General features: G+C 41.6%; 1 protein-coding gene across 2 annotated transcripts in view; it reads right to left on the minus strand.

The window, feature by feature from the left end:
- Positions 1-1,201: 1,201 nt before the first annotated feature.
- LOC126293603 (organic solute transporter alpha-like protein) overlaps positions 1,202-16,919 on the minus strand; it is an 87,568-nt gene continuing 71,850 nt past the window's right edge. For both annotated transcript variants that reach the window (XM_049986887.1, XM_049986888.1), the window contains exon 7: positions 1,202-2,066. In XM_049986887.1, coding sequence (XP_049842844.1) covers positions 1,894-2,066 — 173 coding nt within the window. In that variant the 3' untranslated portion in view covers positions 1,202-1,893. The remainder of the gene's footprint in view (positions 2,067-16,919) is intronic.

Here is a 16,919-nt window from a genome sequence, read left to right on the forward strand (position 1 = left end):
GCTGATCATTGTGTATTTTTAAGTACCAAAATGTTGTTGTTATTCAGTCATGCCAAAAATCTGTTTGTTTGCTGTATAAATGCTGTCACATTTGCAATACTTATATAATTTCAGACAAAAGTAGGAACACTACATAAATCAATCTGACATTAAATTGTGCCACAAATGTCAGTAATTAAAATAATTATATAATTAAAGTGTGATTCACAATTTGTCATATGTAATTGTTTATAAAATTTATTTTGTTAATTTTCATATTGAAAGTAGTAAAACAGACTCTTACAATAGTTAATGTATCAACAAAAACAATGAAATTTTGAAAATAACCAATTTTTCAATGGAAATATCGTTACAAGAATTGTAATTATATCAAATATAAATGTGAAAGATGGAAAGAATAATAATGTATCAGGACTAATGTGAACTTGTAATTTCAAATTATCAGTTCTGTAATCACTTAAATAGTGCTTTGAAAATCTTACATTGTTATATTTTTATTTTTACCATGACAGTTGCATCCACCAGTCAGTCATTAAGACAAGGAGTTGTAATGCTTTAGTCTGTAAGTCAGCAGTCAATGTCAGTAGTCAAACAGTAAAAATTTTGTGAAATATTATTTGCATATCATTAAACTATAATCAGAATTCTAAGAATTTTTAGCATATTGAATACCTGTCAGCAACTGTGATAGACTAATATTTTGAAAAATCAGCCTCAGTTGCACAATGTACTTGCCGCTGCCAACCGAGCACTTAGTGATGACATGCCGGGGCTGGACTTTAGTTAAGTAGTTTTCATTCAACATGGTACAATGTTACTATAGGTTTTAATTTTAATGTTGACTGTGTCTTACTCAGGCATGTCATTCTAATTTTATGCTTCTGAAGAAGGCTAAGTTAATTTAGCCGAAACGTGATAAAGACAAGAAAATTTGTGCAACTGATGCTGATTCTTCAAAATATTATAATCAGAATTGGAAGTATTGCTTATATTATTTTTATTACAGTGCACAATTTATCTTCCACTGACTTGCACGCGGGATGAAGCAGACTACAGTGAGCAGATTTAGACTTGTATTATCTGTGTGATGATGAGCAAACAAGCTAAAGAATGTTCTACAACTTCATAACATTCTACTATCCTCTCACTGAATATGTGGTATGCTTTTTTTGTGTGAAGGAAAGGAGCAATAAATAAATAATTATAGTTCATAGAGTTTTATTGATAGCCAGGTGACTACAACCTGTTGATAGATCTGGACAATAAGTATATACACCATTTTGGATTTGGGTATGTTCTAATAATGGCCATATTACATGCCAGAAAATAATCATACATATGTATGATAAAGTTACCCATTGCAGCCACTTCAGAGTGAGGCAATAGATAGTTCACCATGAGGACAATCAGGACAGCCAAAATCCCATTAACAACATAAATCGTACGTAGGTACAGTATATTATTATACACCCCTGGAGATTAAAGCAACTTTATAGTTGTATAATCATCAACATAAAGCAGTACAGTAGAGTGCAATGGAACTGACCACATGGAGACACCTGGAAACTCTGCTGAATATCCCGAGGGGAGGCTCACTTCCAGTTATTGGGCTGGAAAGAATTCATTTCACACATCTGGGATGGATGATCCTCTGTTTCTCCCACAGGGTATAGCAGATTCTGCAGATGATATGAAACTGGGTAAACTCAAAGCTGCAGGTGTGCAACTTTCCCTGCAATTTCCTGTCGCTGGTGCTTTGTGAGAGGTTCCATCTCCAGTGCTAGAGAACGAGTGGGATATCACATTACTCTCTGCTGGGAGCTATTTTGCAGGCCCTGACAGGCAGTACCACAATCAATCATGGTCACTTTAAGCAACCACCAGGTCAGACTGCTACCGAAGGCCTCTGGCATTTGAGACATCAACCATCTCCTGGCAGTGTTCCATATCTTCACCCTCCTCCTCCTCTCGCATGCGTTGGAAGCCTAGCTCCTGGTGACAGTACAGACTTCGAGCCCAGAGGCTGAGGGCGAACACCTCCAGCAGTGTCAGCACATTCACCACCACTGCGGACAACACAGAGGAAAACATTGTAGAGTTGGAACAGACATACTTTTTTTTTATTTTTACGCATCTAATTCTATAACACCAAATTGAGGAGCAAATCTCCAAGATCATGGAACGTGTCAGCACATGAAATCACAACATAAAATATAACAGATAAAATAGAATGCTTATGAACCCAAAAAAAGACAAGCCATAAGATTATGTAAATGCAACAAATGATGTAACACAGGAATAAGCTTTTTTTCAAGGAACTCGTCAACAGAACAGAAGGAGTGACCCACACAGAAACTCTTTTGTTTTGATTTTAAACCATGTGGATTACAGCTAAAATTTTTGAATTCTTGTGGTTGCTTATTGAAATTGGATGCAGCAGTGTACTACACATCTTGTGACAAAGCAAGCTGGGATAATTTTAATTTCCCACTTGTTTTGCCATCTGCCTCCTTTAATTCATTTTGTTACTTTTAACTAATTATCATTAAATACAGGAATATAATCTGCATTTCCATCAAAGAGAAAGAGTGGTCCTCATTTTTACAGTAGATAACACCAGATCTAATTTTGTGTTTTTTTAATGCTTTTCAAATTTTTTTACTATTCCTAGTTAGTATCATTTGTTATAGGGTGAAATTGGTGATTGTTTCCTAACTTAAATTCCATTGTTGACTTATAAACAAGTATATATTCTGTAATAATTGTACACATTTAGAAGACGAAATAATAGTAACCTTAAAGTATCTATTTAGCTCTATTCAAAAACATGTTAACAAAACCAGCCCTTCATTAATTCCAAAGTAATTAACAATTTTGTCAAAACTATTGTTTATGTAACTATATTTGTTAATTTCATGATTTAGACAAATAATTTGTGTGTGCAGCAATTGCCGACATAGTGTAACTGAGGCGGAGTAAGGGGAACCAGCCCACATTCGCTGAGGCAGATGGAAAACCGCCTAAAAACCATCCACAGACTGGCCAGTTCACCGGACCTTGACACAAGTCTGCCGGGCAGATTCGTGCCGGGAACCTGGCGCTCCTTCCCGCCCGGAAAGCCGTGCGTTAGTCCGCACAGCCAACTGAGGGGGCATGATAATATATAAGGGCCCAATTTTTGGTCATGAGGCAGTCTGTCCACGGCCGAGTTTCACAGGACTAACCTGTGCTAGTTATAACAAAAACAATACTTCAAATTCACTGTTGAATAAGTGTTAAACAATTAGGCCATGTGTAAAAACAGTGACAGTGTCTGCTCCATATGTACCTGATTATTCTTCAAGAACTATGAACTTTGTGGTTAGGTTTTTCTGCTGGTAGTTGTTCAACAGTAAACTATTGTAGTAGTATGTGGAGTTTTGCATGCAAACTAATAATGAGGCTTTTTGCAAGTTAAACAATAGTGCACTGGTCATATAACTGTGTATTATTGGGCGGTTGTACACAGTGAAATTAAAGCACTATGAAACACAATTGAGCACCTGTTGGCTACATAATTTGCAGTAGGCAGTGTCAGAAACCACAACCCATTTTTTCAGTTAGTGCAGCAATGCAGTATGTCAACACCTAGGACAACAATCAACAAACAAAGAAATAAAAGCAGGTGAAACTGCCACAACCTTTCTTCACAAGAGTTAAAAAAGTGATATCCAAATGCAGATTGGATTTCTGCCTAGTATTAATTGGGTGAACATTGCTAATTCTTGGGAATATATATATAAAGATGATGTGACTTACCAAACAAAAGTGCTGGCAGGTCGACAGACATACAAACAAATACAAACATACACATAAAATTCGAGCTTTCACAACTGGCAGGTGCTTCGTCAGGAAAGAGGGAAGGAGAGGGAACGATGAAAGGATGTGAGTTTTAAGGGAGAGGGTAGGGAGTCATTCCAATCCCGGGAGAGGAAAGACTACTTGCGAAAGATCGAATTTTGTGTGTATGTTTGTGTGTCTATCGGCCTGCCAGCACTTTTGTTTGGTAAGTCACATCACCTTTGTTTTTAGATATATTTTTCCCACGTGGAATGTTTCCCTCTATTATATATATGTTCTGACATTGGCCTCTCAATATATATTTCCCCCTAAGGGAAGTCTTTCTGCTCCCGGGATTGGAATGACTCCTTACCCTCTCCCTTAAAACCCACATCCTTTCGTCTTTCCCTTTCCTTCCCTCTTTCCTGAAGAAGCAACCATCAGTTGCGAAAGCTAGTAATTCTGTGTGTGTGTTTGTGTGTGTGTGTTTGTGTGTGTGTGTGTTTGTGCCTGTCTGCCGGCACTTTCCTGCTTGGTAAGTCTTGGAATCTTTGCAATGTCAGAACATCCAGACTAATGAACATGTGTCGACAAGATGTTCATGACCTTACACCACTTATTGCCCAAACCACTCATTTCTGACCCAAAAATATCCCTTGAGAATGGGAAGAGCAACCTCAAAATATAATCTCACATCTTATAAGCAAATGAAAATAAGCAAAGTAGACCAATTTTTGTGATGAACTATCACTTACTTCCTATACTATTCGAATAGTGAAAATGGCAGCATTAAGTCTTAGAACAAGATCCTGAACATGAGCTGTCCACAACAGTTTACTATCTATCTGAACACCTAAAAATTGGAACTGCTCTGTCTCACTAACCATATGTCCATTCTGTGAAATTAAAATGTCAAGTTTTCTTTAATTGTGTGTTAGAAACTGTAAAAATTGAGTCTTATTGTGAGTTAGCATAAGTTTATTTTTCTACAAGCCATGAACTTATGTCTTGAACTGCACAACTTCAAACAGTGCCAATGTTGCACACAACATCCTTTACTACCAAGCTAGAGTCATCGACAAACAGAAATATTTTAGGAACACCTGTAATACTTGAGGACATCAGTTATATAAACAAGGAACAGGAGTGGCTCTGGCACTGTTACTGGGATCACCACCCATTTAACCATGCACCACTCAGACCCCACATCATAGCCATTCTCAACACTGTGGAGAATGGCCTTTTGTTGTCTGTTATTAAAGTAGTAGGTGAACCAGTGGTGAGCTACTGCACCTATTCTATAATGGCCCAACTTCTGGAGCAATATTTTGTGATCAACACAATCAAATACATTAGTTAAATCAAGAGAGATGCCAAGCATTTGAACCCTTTTGTTTAATCCATCCAGTAGCTTGTATAGAAAGAGAATACAGCATTTTTAGTTGTTAAACCACTTCTAAAATCGAGCTGCACATGTTATAGCGAATTATGTAAAACAAAATCATCAATTTACTTACATACACTGGCTTTTCAATAACTTTAGCAAACTTTGAGGCATAGAAATAGGTGTAAAATTGTCCACATTATCCCATTTTTAATGCAGCTTTACTGCTGAGTACTTTAATGGTTCAAGAAACTGACGATTCTTAAAGGAAAAATTATAAATAAAGCTAAGTATAGTGCTAACATGGGCAGCACAGCACTTTAATATTCTGCTAGGTACTCCATCATATTCATGAGAGTCCTTAGTCTTCAGTGATTTGATTATTGGTTCAGTCTCCCCCTTGCCAGTATCACAGAGGAGCATTTCAGGCATGAATATTGGGAAGGCATTTTCCAAGAGAGTAATATGATTCTCTATAGAAATTAAGTTTTTATTTAATTTATGCTCAGAAAGGGATTGTTAAATACTGTACACATATATGACTTATCAGTACCAGAAACATTTTCACTACAGACTGACTTTATATTGTCAACCTTGTGCTGCTGACCAGACACTTCTTTCAGGACTGACCTTATGGCTTTATCCTGTGAATTACATATTCTATTTGCATACCACATACTCTTTGCCTTCCTAATAGCATCTTTAATCACCTTACAATATTATTTTCATTGGGCTACTATAGCTCTATTGTGGCTGCTTCTAATATTTTGACATAATTCCCAATTTGTTCTACATTATATCCTTATCCAGCTAGTCAGCCACCCAGGCTACCTTTTACTCCTAGTAGTCTGTTTAGAATTTCCTAAAGGAAAGCAACTTTCAAAGAGTGTGAGAAATGTGTCAAGGAATATTATATTAATTATATAATATTAAGAATTATATTTAACATCCATGTTATCGGCACACTTGTTCCTTAACGAGGTTAAAAAAACTCTCAATTGCCATTGGATTAGCTTTCCAACATAGTTTGTAACTATAAATAACATTGGCTTGAGTACAAAAACCTTTCAGTGTTCAAATTTGTGCATCACACTCTGAAAGGCCATTCATTCTTTTACTATCAGAATGCCAATCTAGTAATGAAGAATGAATAAAAATTTAGTCTATGTTTTTTCTAGTGTACTCTCCACCCTATTTGGAGAACACTCAGTCTACATCAGACCATATGAATTTTGGAGATCTTCCAACATCCTTTTTGTTACACAATCACATACAAAATTAATACTGAAGTCACCTCATATAATTAATTTTTGGTACTTTCTATCAATTGAACCAAGAACCCTCTCTAGCTTGAGCAGAAATGCCCTGAAGTCATAGTTAGGTGACCTATACATAACATAACTTTAGTTTCATTACATGCAACTGCCCCTGCATAACATTCAAATACCTGTTCAGTGCAGCACTGTGATATGTCTACAGACTCAAAGGGAATACTGTTTTTTATGTACATGGCTACTCTCCCAGTTCTCAAAGAACTCTTTAAAAAACAGGCATATAATCTGTATCCTAGTAAAGAAAGCTTCTGGGCAGTCACATTATTTAAGTGGTGCTCCGATATACCAATAATGTCAGAGTCAACATCTATAAGCAGTTTACTAGCTTTATCTATAATATTTTGATGGAATATGCTAATTCCTTCACTTCTTGGATACCTGGTCTCCATTGAAAGAATGTTTCAAGGGACAGAGGTGATCCTGGGGATCGTGAGCAACAAAGAAAAACGTTTTATTAAAAGCATTTAGATTACGTTGGTGCGTAAGTTTGTAGCACTTTTTCATAATTTAATAAACACAACACATACGAATAACAGAGTCTCTAGTCATCATTAATATATTCTCCTTCAATATAGGAAAAGTCAGATTGCTACTCACTATAAAGATAATGCACTAAGTTGCAGACAGGCACAGTTAAAAGATACTTACACATAAGTTTTCAGCCCCAGCCTTTATCAAAAAAAGAGAAACACACACCATTCATTCACACAGAAAGCATATCTCACACACACATGTTCGCCATCTCCGGCGTCTTGGGCCAGCATTCTGATATACTGTTGATATTGCTACCTGGAGTTTCCATCGTTTGATATATTCTCCTTCACTATTTACAACAATCTAGCAACACTGAGTAACTTTTTGATTCTGAAACTGTAAAAATAACTCCCCCCCCCAGGTTAAAAACTCATCGAGACATGCTCAGAGCGCATTTACATCTGGAGAGGAAGATCCTGAAAGGTTGTCCCATAAACAATGGAAAAGGCGAAAATCTTCTGATGGTGAGAGATAAGGTGAATAAGGTGGGTGTGGAATGACTTCCCAATGCAAGTCCTGTATAGTGTTTTCTGTCAGCCTAGCAGAATGCAGACTGGTGTTATCACGGAGTAGCATCACTTCACCCAGTCTTCCTGGTTTTTGTTCTTGGACTGCATGTGCTAAATGTCTCAGTTGTTGACAATAAATGTCAGCAGTGATGATTACACCTCAGGAAAGCAATTTGTGGTACACCATACTTCGCTGTCCCATCAGATGCATAACATTATCTATTGTGGATGAGCAGAGGTATGTATGGGGAGTTGTGCTTTATTTGGGCTCAACCATACCCTTTTTTCCTGTATGTTAACAAAACGACATTATTTCTCTTCACCACTTATGATACAGGATAAGAACAATTCATGTTGTTTATGACCCAAATGATGACGAGCAAGCAGAGATGCACATACGGCCACCTGCTGATTTTTGTGACTTCAGCTTAGATCATGCACTACCCATACACTGGATTTTTGAACCTTCTCCAGTGCATTCAATAGTCACATAATGGTGGCATGAGCACAGTTCATCACATTTGCCAATTCTCAAGTACAATGATGTGGATCATTGTGGATTAGTGCGTTTAAACAATCTTCATCAAACCCCAAAGGTCTTCCAGAATGTGGAGAGTCACTGAAGTCAAAATGGTCACCCTTAAAATGAGAAAACAATTTTCTTGCCATGCTCTGTCCAATGGCTTTATCCCCATAAAGGGCCAAATGTTTCTGACTGCTTCCGCTACTGGTACCTCTCTATTGAACTCAAAACAGAATATGTCAGAACTATTAATCAAATTGTGTGCATATGGAGTATCATCTCAGTTGTGTGACTGGATTCATGATTTCCTCTCAGAAAGGGGACTGTGCTTAGTGATAGATGGTAAATCATCGAGTAGAAAAGAAGTGATATCTGGCATTCCACAGGGTAGTGTCATAGGCCCTCTGCTGTTCCTGATTTACATAAATGATCTAGGTGATAATCTGAGCAGCACCTTTAAATAGTTTGCAGATGATGCTGTAATTTAGCATCTAGTAAAATCATCAGACGATCAACTCCAATTGCAAAATGATCTAGAGAGAATTTCCGTATGTTGTGAAAAATGGCAATTGGCACTAAAGAAAAAAACGTGTGATGTCATCCTCTTGGGTACTAAAAGAAATCCGATGAATTTTGGGTATATGATAAATTGCACAAATCCAAGGACTATCAATTCAACTAAATACCTAGGAATTACAATTACGAGCAACTTAAATTGAAAAGACCACATAGATAATATTGTGGGGAAGGCGAAACAAAGACTGCGCTTTGTTGGCAGAACACTTAGAAGATGCGACAAACCCACTAAAGAGACAGCCTACATTACACTTGTCCGTCCTCTGCTGGAGTATTGCTGCGCAGTGTGGGATCCTTAGCAGGTAGCATTGATGGAAGACATCGAAAAAGTGGAATGAAGGGCAGCTCGTTTTGTGTTAACGTGCAGGGGTGAAAGTGTCACTGTTATGATATGCTAGTTGGCGGTGGCAGTCACTGAAACAAAGTTGGTTTCCTTTGCGGCTAGATCTATTTACGAAATTTCAATCACCAACTTTCTCTTCCGAATGTGAAAATATTTGGTTGACACTCACCTATGTAGGGAGGAATGATCATCATAATGAAATATGAGAAATCAGAGCTCGAACGGAAAGATTTTGGTGTCGCTTTCTCCCCACGTGCCATCAAGAGTGGAATGGTAGAGGAGTAGTATGAAAATGGTTCTACAAACCCTCTGCCAGGCACTTAAGTGTGAATTGCAGAGTAACCATGTAGATGTAGAACATTCCTATTTCTCCACTTGGTACTCATTTTCTAGCGTTCACAGCCCCACTCACTTTCACCAAATAACAAACTGACTATATGCACACTCAAATAAATAACAACTGATAAATAAATAAACCTGTAGCAACGAGAATACCAACATGCAAAACGAAAACACTACAAAATTACACCCCGACATAATATATTTACACATAAATTAACAAATTTCTGAGGAACTTTTGGAGACTAAAGTATTATGAAATTTAAGTGTCTCAAAATGCAATGCAATTCATCAGTGCTGCACTCTCACTTTATTAAACCATGTGATACATTATTTTAATATACTCGTATAACATGATACATTAATATAATTCAGTATTCCGAGATCCACAGTGTCAAGAGCGTGCCGAGAATACGAAATTTGAGGCATTACTTTTCACCATGGACAATGCAGTGGCTGACGGCCTTCACTTAACGACCGGGACTGGCGTTTGCGAAGATGTGTCAGTGCTGATAGACAAGCACCACTAGGGTGGAATAACTGCGGAAATCAATGAGGAACGTACGACGAAAGTATCTGTTCGACAGGGCAGTACTCATCACGTGCCTTTGCTAACAGTATGAAATTGCCCGCAGCACCTCTCCTGGGCTCGTACCACACCGGTTGGACCATAGGCCAAGGAAGAAACCAGGCCAAGGAAGGAACCAGTATAGCAGTGAGCTGACAGTGTATGCAACCCTCAACACTTAACTCATACTCGCTCTGTTTCCAAGCTCTAATGCGTGGTGGACTCACTGTTGCTCCACAAAAGCCGGCCGGTGTGGCCGAGCGGTTCTAGGCGCTTCAGTCTGGAACCGCGCGATCACTACAGTCGCAGGTTCGAATACTGCCTCGGGCATGGGTGTGTGTGATGTCCTTAGGTTAGTTAGGTTTAAGTAGTTATAAGTCTAGGGGACTGATGACCTCAGATGTTAAGTCCCATAGTGCCCAGAGCCATTTGAACCATTTTGCTCCACAAGAGCGGCATGAAGGGGCTCATGACCACATCGGTTGCATCATAGGCCACTGGAAAACTGTGGCCTGGGCAGATTCCAAGAAGCCATGGACACGCGCTGTCAACAAGACATTGCGCAAACTGGTGGTTGCTCCACAATACTGTGGGCTGTGGTAACAAAAAATAGACTGGGTCCTGGTTATGTTCTGCTAGTTGGAGAACAATTGAAGCCATTCATGGACTTCATGTTCCCAAACAATGATGCAATTTTTATGGACGACAATTCACCATGTCACTGGGCCACAATTGTTTGCGATTGGTTTGAAGAACATTCTGGATAATTCAAGAGAATGTTTTGGCCACCCAAACCGCCTGAAATGAATTCTGTCGAATATTTATGGGACACAATCGAGAGGTCAGTTCGTGCGCAATCCTGCACTGGCAACACTTTCGCGATTCTGGACGGCTATAGAGACAGCATGGCTCAAGATTTCTGCAGGCCAACAACGTGTTGAGTTCACGCCACGTAAAGATGCTGTACTACGCTAATCAAAAGTAGGTCCAACACGATGTTAGGAGGTATCCTACGACCTTTGTCATATCAGTGTATACTACAATACTTTTTTTAAGCGTTGGACGAACGTTGTATGTATTCCATCTGAAGTGTGGAATATTGTATCGAACTATCTCCAGGCCGGCCGCAGTGGTCGAGCGGTTCTAGGTGCTTCAGTCCAGAACCGTGCTGTTGCTATGGTCGCAGGTTTGAATCCTGCCTCAGGCATGGATGTGTGTGATGTCCTTGGGTTAGTTAAGTTTAATTAGTTCTAAGTCTAGGGGACTGATGACCTCAGATGTTAAGTCCCATAGTGCTTAGAGCCATTTGAACCATTTTTCTGAAAACAGCAGAACTCCTAATCTGAAAAAATAGTTTTCAATGGTCAGTTATTTTGCTTGAAGTCATCATGCTCGTTGCTTTCTTTTGCAATAAAAGCACAGTTATAGCCCATAGCTGATGTGACCATTGAACATTGCATAGTATACTGTTAATAGGTACTGGAGTAGCACGACACATGAGAGTTTGGTGGAATGTATTTTTATGTAGTGGATGTAGGAGATGGACAGAGACAGGGGAGAGAAGAAGATTAGGAACTAATCCAATTCCTAAGCATATATATCGGAGATTTGTGATTAGGAACATTTACAGGTTTTATGTAAGTACAACGTAGGTATTCATTTCTTTAAAATATCACATCTCCAAAAATTCTTCACGGATTGCTTTGAAACAATGAGACAATATTGCATTCGAATACTCACGTGTTTTTCTATAACTACTGTAACGCCATCTGGTAGATATGCAATATATATGTGATAAAACTAAAGAGACAGTAAAATAGACAACTAAAGTGACAGTAAACTGTAGCAAATTAAGGAGATGGAACTTTAATACCTCAAGACCCACAGTTTTTCGATAATCTTAATGCTACCGTAAGGAAACGACTGACTGAAACAGAGGAAGGAATCCACTACAATACAAATGGATATATTTGAGACAAGAAATGGTGAATACGGCAGAGGATGTGAATGGGAAAAAGATACTGTAGAAATCGTTGGATAAAACGTTATATATTAAATATTATTGACAACAGGGGAAAATATAAAAATGCAGCAAAAATAAACTAGGCCATGAGGAACAGACAGGTCTAAAAATGACGTTGACAGAGTGTCCGAAACCGCAAACCGATTTTCCGCTTTGAAAACATAGGAGAATGAAAATGAGAAAGAAGAAAGAAAACTTTGCTCAAACGAGTCAAGAACTCATTTCGCAAGCCAGAACTAAACAAATAAGAGAAGACTAGAAAGTTGAAGGAGTATGTAAAGAGGAGAGGGGGAAGGGTTATACCAACTAACACTACTGATCCTACCACTTAGCTAAATACACAGACTGGAGAACGGCAAATGTGTTTATACACTCCTGGAAATTGAAATAAGAACACCGTGAATTCATTGTCCCAGGAAGGGGAAACTTTATTGACACATTCCTGGGTCACATACATCACATGATCACACTGACAGAACCACAGGCACATAGACACAGGCAACAGAGCATGCACAATGTCGGCACTAGTACAGTGTATATCCACCTTTCGCAGCAATGCAGGCTGCTATTCTCCCATGGAGACGATCGTAGAGATGCTGGATGTAGTCCTGTGGAACGGCTTACCATGCCATTTCCACCTGGCGCCTCAGTTGGACCAGCGTTCGTGCTGGACGTGCAGACCGCGTGAGACGACACTTCATCCAGTCCCAAACATGCTCAATGGGGGACAGATCCGGAGATCTTGCTGGCCAGGGTAGTTGACTTACACCTTCTAGAGCACGTTGGGTGGCACGGGATACATGTGGACGTGCACTGTCCTGTTGGAACAGCAAGTTCCCTTGCCGGTCTAGGAATGGTAGAACGATGGGTTCGATGACGGTTTGGATGTACCGTGCACTATTCAGTGTACCCTCGACGATCACCAGAGGTGTACGGCCAGTGTAGGAGATCGCTCCTCACATCATGATGCTGGGTGTTGGCCCTGTGTGCCTCGGTCGTATGCAGTCCTGATTGTGGCGCTCACCTGCACGGCGCCAAACACACATACGACCATCATTGGCACCAAGGCAGAAGCGACTCCCATCGCTGAAGATGACACGTCTCCATTCGTCCCTCCATTCACGCCTGTTGCGACACCACTGGAGGCAGGCTGCACGATGTTGGGGCATGAGCGGAAGACGGCCTAACGGTGTGCGGGACCATAGCCCAGCTTCATGGAGATGGTTGCGAATGGTCCTCGCCGATACCCCAGGAGCAACAGTGTCCCTAATTTGCTGGGAAGTGGCGCTGCGGTCCCCTACGGCACTGCGTAGGATCCTACGGTCTTGGCGTGCATCCGTGCGTCGCTGCGGTCCGGTCCCAGGTCGACGGGCACGTGCACCTTCCGCCGACCACTGGCGACAACATCGATGTACTGTGGAGACCTCACGCCCCACGTGTTGAGCAATTCGGCGGTACGTCCATCCGGCCTCCCGCATGCCCACTATACGCCCTCGCTCAAAGACCGTCAACTGCACATACGGTTCACGTCCACACTGTCGCGGCATGCTACCAGTGTTAAAGACTGCGATGGAGCTCCGTATGCCACGGCAAACTGGCTGACACTGACGGCGGCGATGCACAAATGCTGCGCAGCTAGCGCCATTCGACGGCTAACACCGCGGTTCCTGGTGTGTCCGCTGTGCCGTGCGTGTGATCATTGCTTGTACAGCCCTCTCGCAGTGTCCGGAGCAAGTATGATGGGTCTGACACACCGGTGTCAATGTGTTCTTTTTTCCATTTCCAGGAGTGTAGCATTTGCATGTTTAGAGAAAGGTTTTGACAACCTTAATTGAAAAATATTGTTTGAATCTCTGGAAGTATCACCGATAAATCACAGGGACACAAGATTAACTACAACTTGTACAGAGCCGGCCGCTGTGACCGAGCAGTTCTAGGCGCTTCAGTCCGGAACCTCACTGTTGCTACGGTCGCAAGTTCGAATCCTGCCTCGGGAATGGATGTGTATGCTCTCCTAAGTTTAGTTAAATGGTTCAAACGGCTCTGAGCACTATTGGACTTAACATCTGAGGTCATCAGTCCCCTAGAACTACATAAACCTAACTAACCTCGGATCATCAGAGCATTCACACAAGGTTGGCGTCAGTGGCAATACCTACAACGTGCTGACATGAGGAAAGTTACCAACCGATTTCTCATACACAAATAGCAGTTGACCGGCGTTGCCTGGTGAATCGTTGTTGTGATGCCTCGTGTAAGGAGAAGAAATGCGTACCATCACGTTTCCGACTTTGATAAAGGTCGGATTGTAGCCTATCACGATTGCGGCTTATCGTATCGCGACATTGCTGCTCGCGTTGGTCGAGGTCCAATGACTGTTAGCAGAATATGGAATCGATAAGTTCAGGAGGGTAATACGGAACGCCGTGCTGAATCAAAATAAAATGGTTCAAATGGCTCTAAGCAGTATGGGACTTAAATTCTGAGGTCATCAGTCCACTAGAACTTAGAACTACTTAAACCTAACTAACCTAAGGACATCACACACATCCATGCCCGAGGCAGGATTCGAACCTGCAACCGTATCGGTTGCGCTGTTCCAGACTGAAGCGCCTAGAACCTCTCGGCCACTCCGGCCGGCCGTGCTGGATCCCAACGATCTCGTATCACTAGCAGTCGAGATGATAGGCATCTTATACGAATGGCTGTAACGGATCGTGAAGCCACCTCTCGATCCCTGAGTCAACAGATGGGGACATCTGCAAGACAACAACCATATGCACGAACAGCTCGACGACGTTTGCAGCAGCACGGACTGTCAGCTCGGAGGCCATGGTTGCGGTTACCCTTGACGCTGCATCACAGACAGGAGCGCCTGCGATGGTGTACTCAACGACGAACCTAGGCGCACGAATGGCAAAACGTCGTTTTTTCGGTTGAATCCAGGTTCTGTTTACAGCATCATGATGGTCGCATCCGTGTTTGGCGACTTCCCGGTGAACGCACATTGGAAGCCTGTATTCGTCATCGCCATACTGGCGTTTCACCCGGCGTGATGGTATGGGGAGCCATTGGTTACACGTCTCGGTCACCTCTTGTTCGCATTCACAGCACTTTGAACAGTGGACGTTACATTTAAGATGTGTTACGACTCGTGGCTCTACCCTTCATTCGATCCCTGCGAAACCCTACATTTCAGTAGGATAATGCACGACCGCATGTTGCAGGTCCTGTACGGGCCTTTCTGGATACAGAAAATGTTCGAATTCTGCCCTTCCCAGCACATTCTCCAGATCTCTCACAAATTGAAAACGTCTGGTCAATGGAGGCCAAGCAACTGGCTCGTCACAATACGCGAGTCACTACTCTTGGTGAACTGCGGTATCGTGTTGAAGCTGCATGGACAGCTTTACCTGTACACGCCATCCAAGCTCTGTTTGACTCAATGCCCAGGCCGTTATTACAGCCAGAGGTGGTTGTTCTGGGTACTGATTTCTCATGATTTCTACACCCAAATTGCGTGAAAATGTAATCACATGTCAGTTCTAGTATAATATATTTGTCCAATGAATACCCATTTATCATGTGCATTTCTTCTTGGTGTAGGAATTTTAATGGCTAGCAGTGTAACTAATCTAAGGACATCACACACATCCATGCCCGATGCAGGATGCGAAACTGCGACCATAGCGATCGGGCAGTTCCAGACTGTTGCGCCGGGAACCACTCGGGCACACTGGCCGACTTAGGTTAGTTAGGTTTAAGTATTTCTAAGTCTAGGGGACTGATGACCTCAGATGTTAACATCCTCCAGAGTAGCAGAAGAAACAGCTTTCTTTAGAGATCATCTGACACTGAGAGCCACTGTTTCTCACCCCATCAGAGCTACAGTACAACTGTAAAAATGTCAACTCAACTTCTGTGCTATGCCACAAATTGACACTCCTATACGCCTTACTAAGAGGGAACGAATATACGAGTAGGAAGTGACTGCAGTGCCACCGTTCTCAGACAGATCTTACTCGCGAAACTGCAGCGGTAAGAAAGGAACAACTACAGCAGTGAGATGACAGTGAATGCAACCCTCAACACTGGACTCGTACTCGTTCTGTTTCCGAGCTCAACGAGATAGAATCCAAAATTTTCTGGACTGGTGCTGCCATCTGGAAAGTAGGAGTAGTAGATCTTTGCAGCGCTATGTGACGAGAGCTGCATATCTTATGAGCCAGTGTGCAAAGTGGTATTCAGCAGGGAGGACGTGTTGAGTGTCCACGGTCATTTCCGTATTATTCTGTGTTTGGTGTGTGGAGATTTTGGGATGGATCCGTGAACAGAACAGTGTGTGTGTATCAGATTCTGTAAGAATCTCGGGAGACCCTTGCAGTGATTCAACAAGTGTTTTGGGGACAGAGTATGAGCTGTACGCATGTATTTGAGTGGCATGCTCGGTTCAGGGGCAGCCACACAGACGTTGAAGATGATGCTCACACTGGAAGGCTCGTTAGCCGCCCAACACCTTACATTGTCGCCAAACTTCAACAATTGGTTCGTGCAGATCGACGTTGAATCATTCAAGACCTTGCGGATGAAATGGGTATTGGTTATGGGTCATGTGAACGAATGTTGACTGATGAATTGGGCATGCATCGTGTCACTACAAAATTTGTGCCAAGGATCTTGACTGTCGATCAGAAGGCACAGCGTGTTGAAGTGTGGACAGGCCTTCGTCAGACAGCATCTGATGATCCAAGCGTCTTGTCACAGGTTATCACCAGCGATGTATGTATGGTCATAATCCAGAGACAAAGAAACAATCGTCCCAGTGGAGGAGCCCAAACTGTCAAAATGGCTCTGAGCACTATGCGACTTAACTTCTGAGGTCATCAATCGCCTGGAACTTAGAACTAATTAAATCTAACTAACCTAAGGACAGCACACACATCCATGCACGAGGCAGGATTCGAACC

This window comes from Schistocerca gregaria, chromosome 10, assembly GCF_023897955.1.
Source record: "Schistocerca gregaria isolate iqSchGreg1 chromosome 10, iqSchGreg1.2, whole genome shotgun sequence".
In the NCBI taxonomy this organism is placed as follows: Eukaryota; Metazoa; Arthropoda; class Insecta; order Orthoptera; family Acrididae; genus Schistocerca; species Schistocerca gregaria.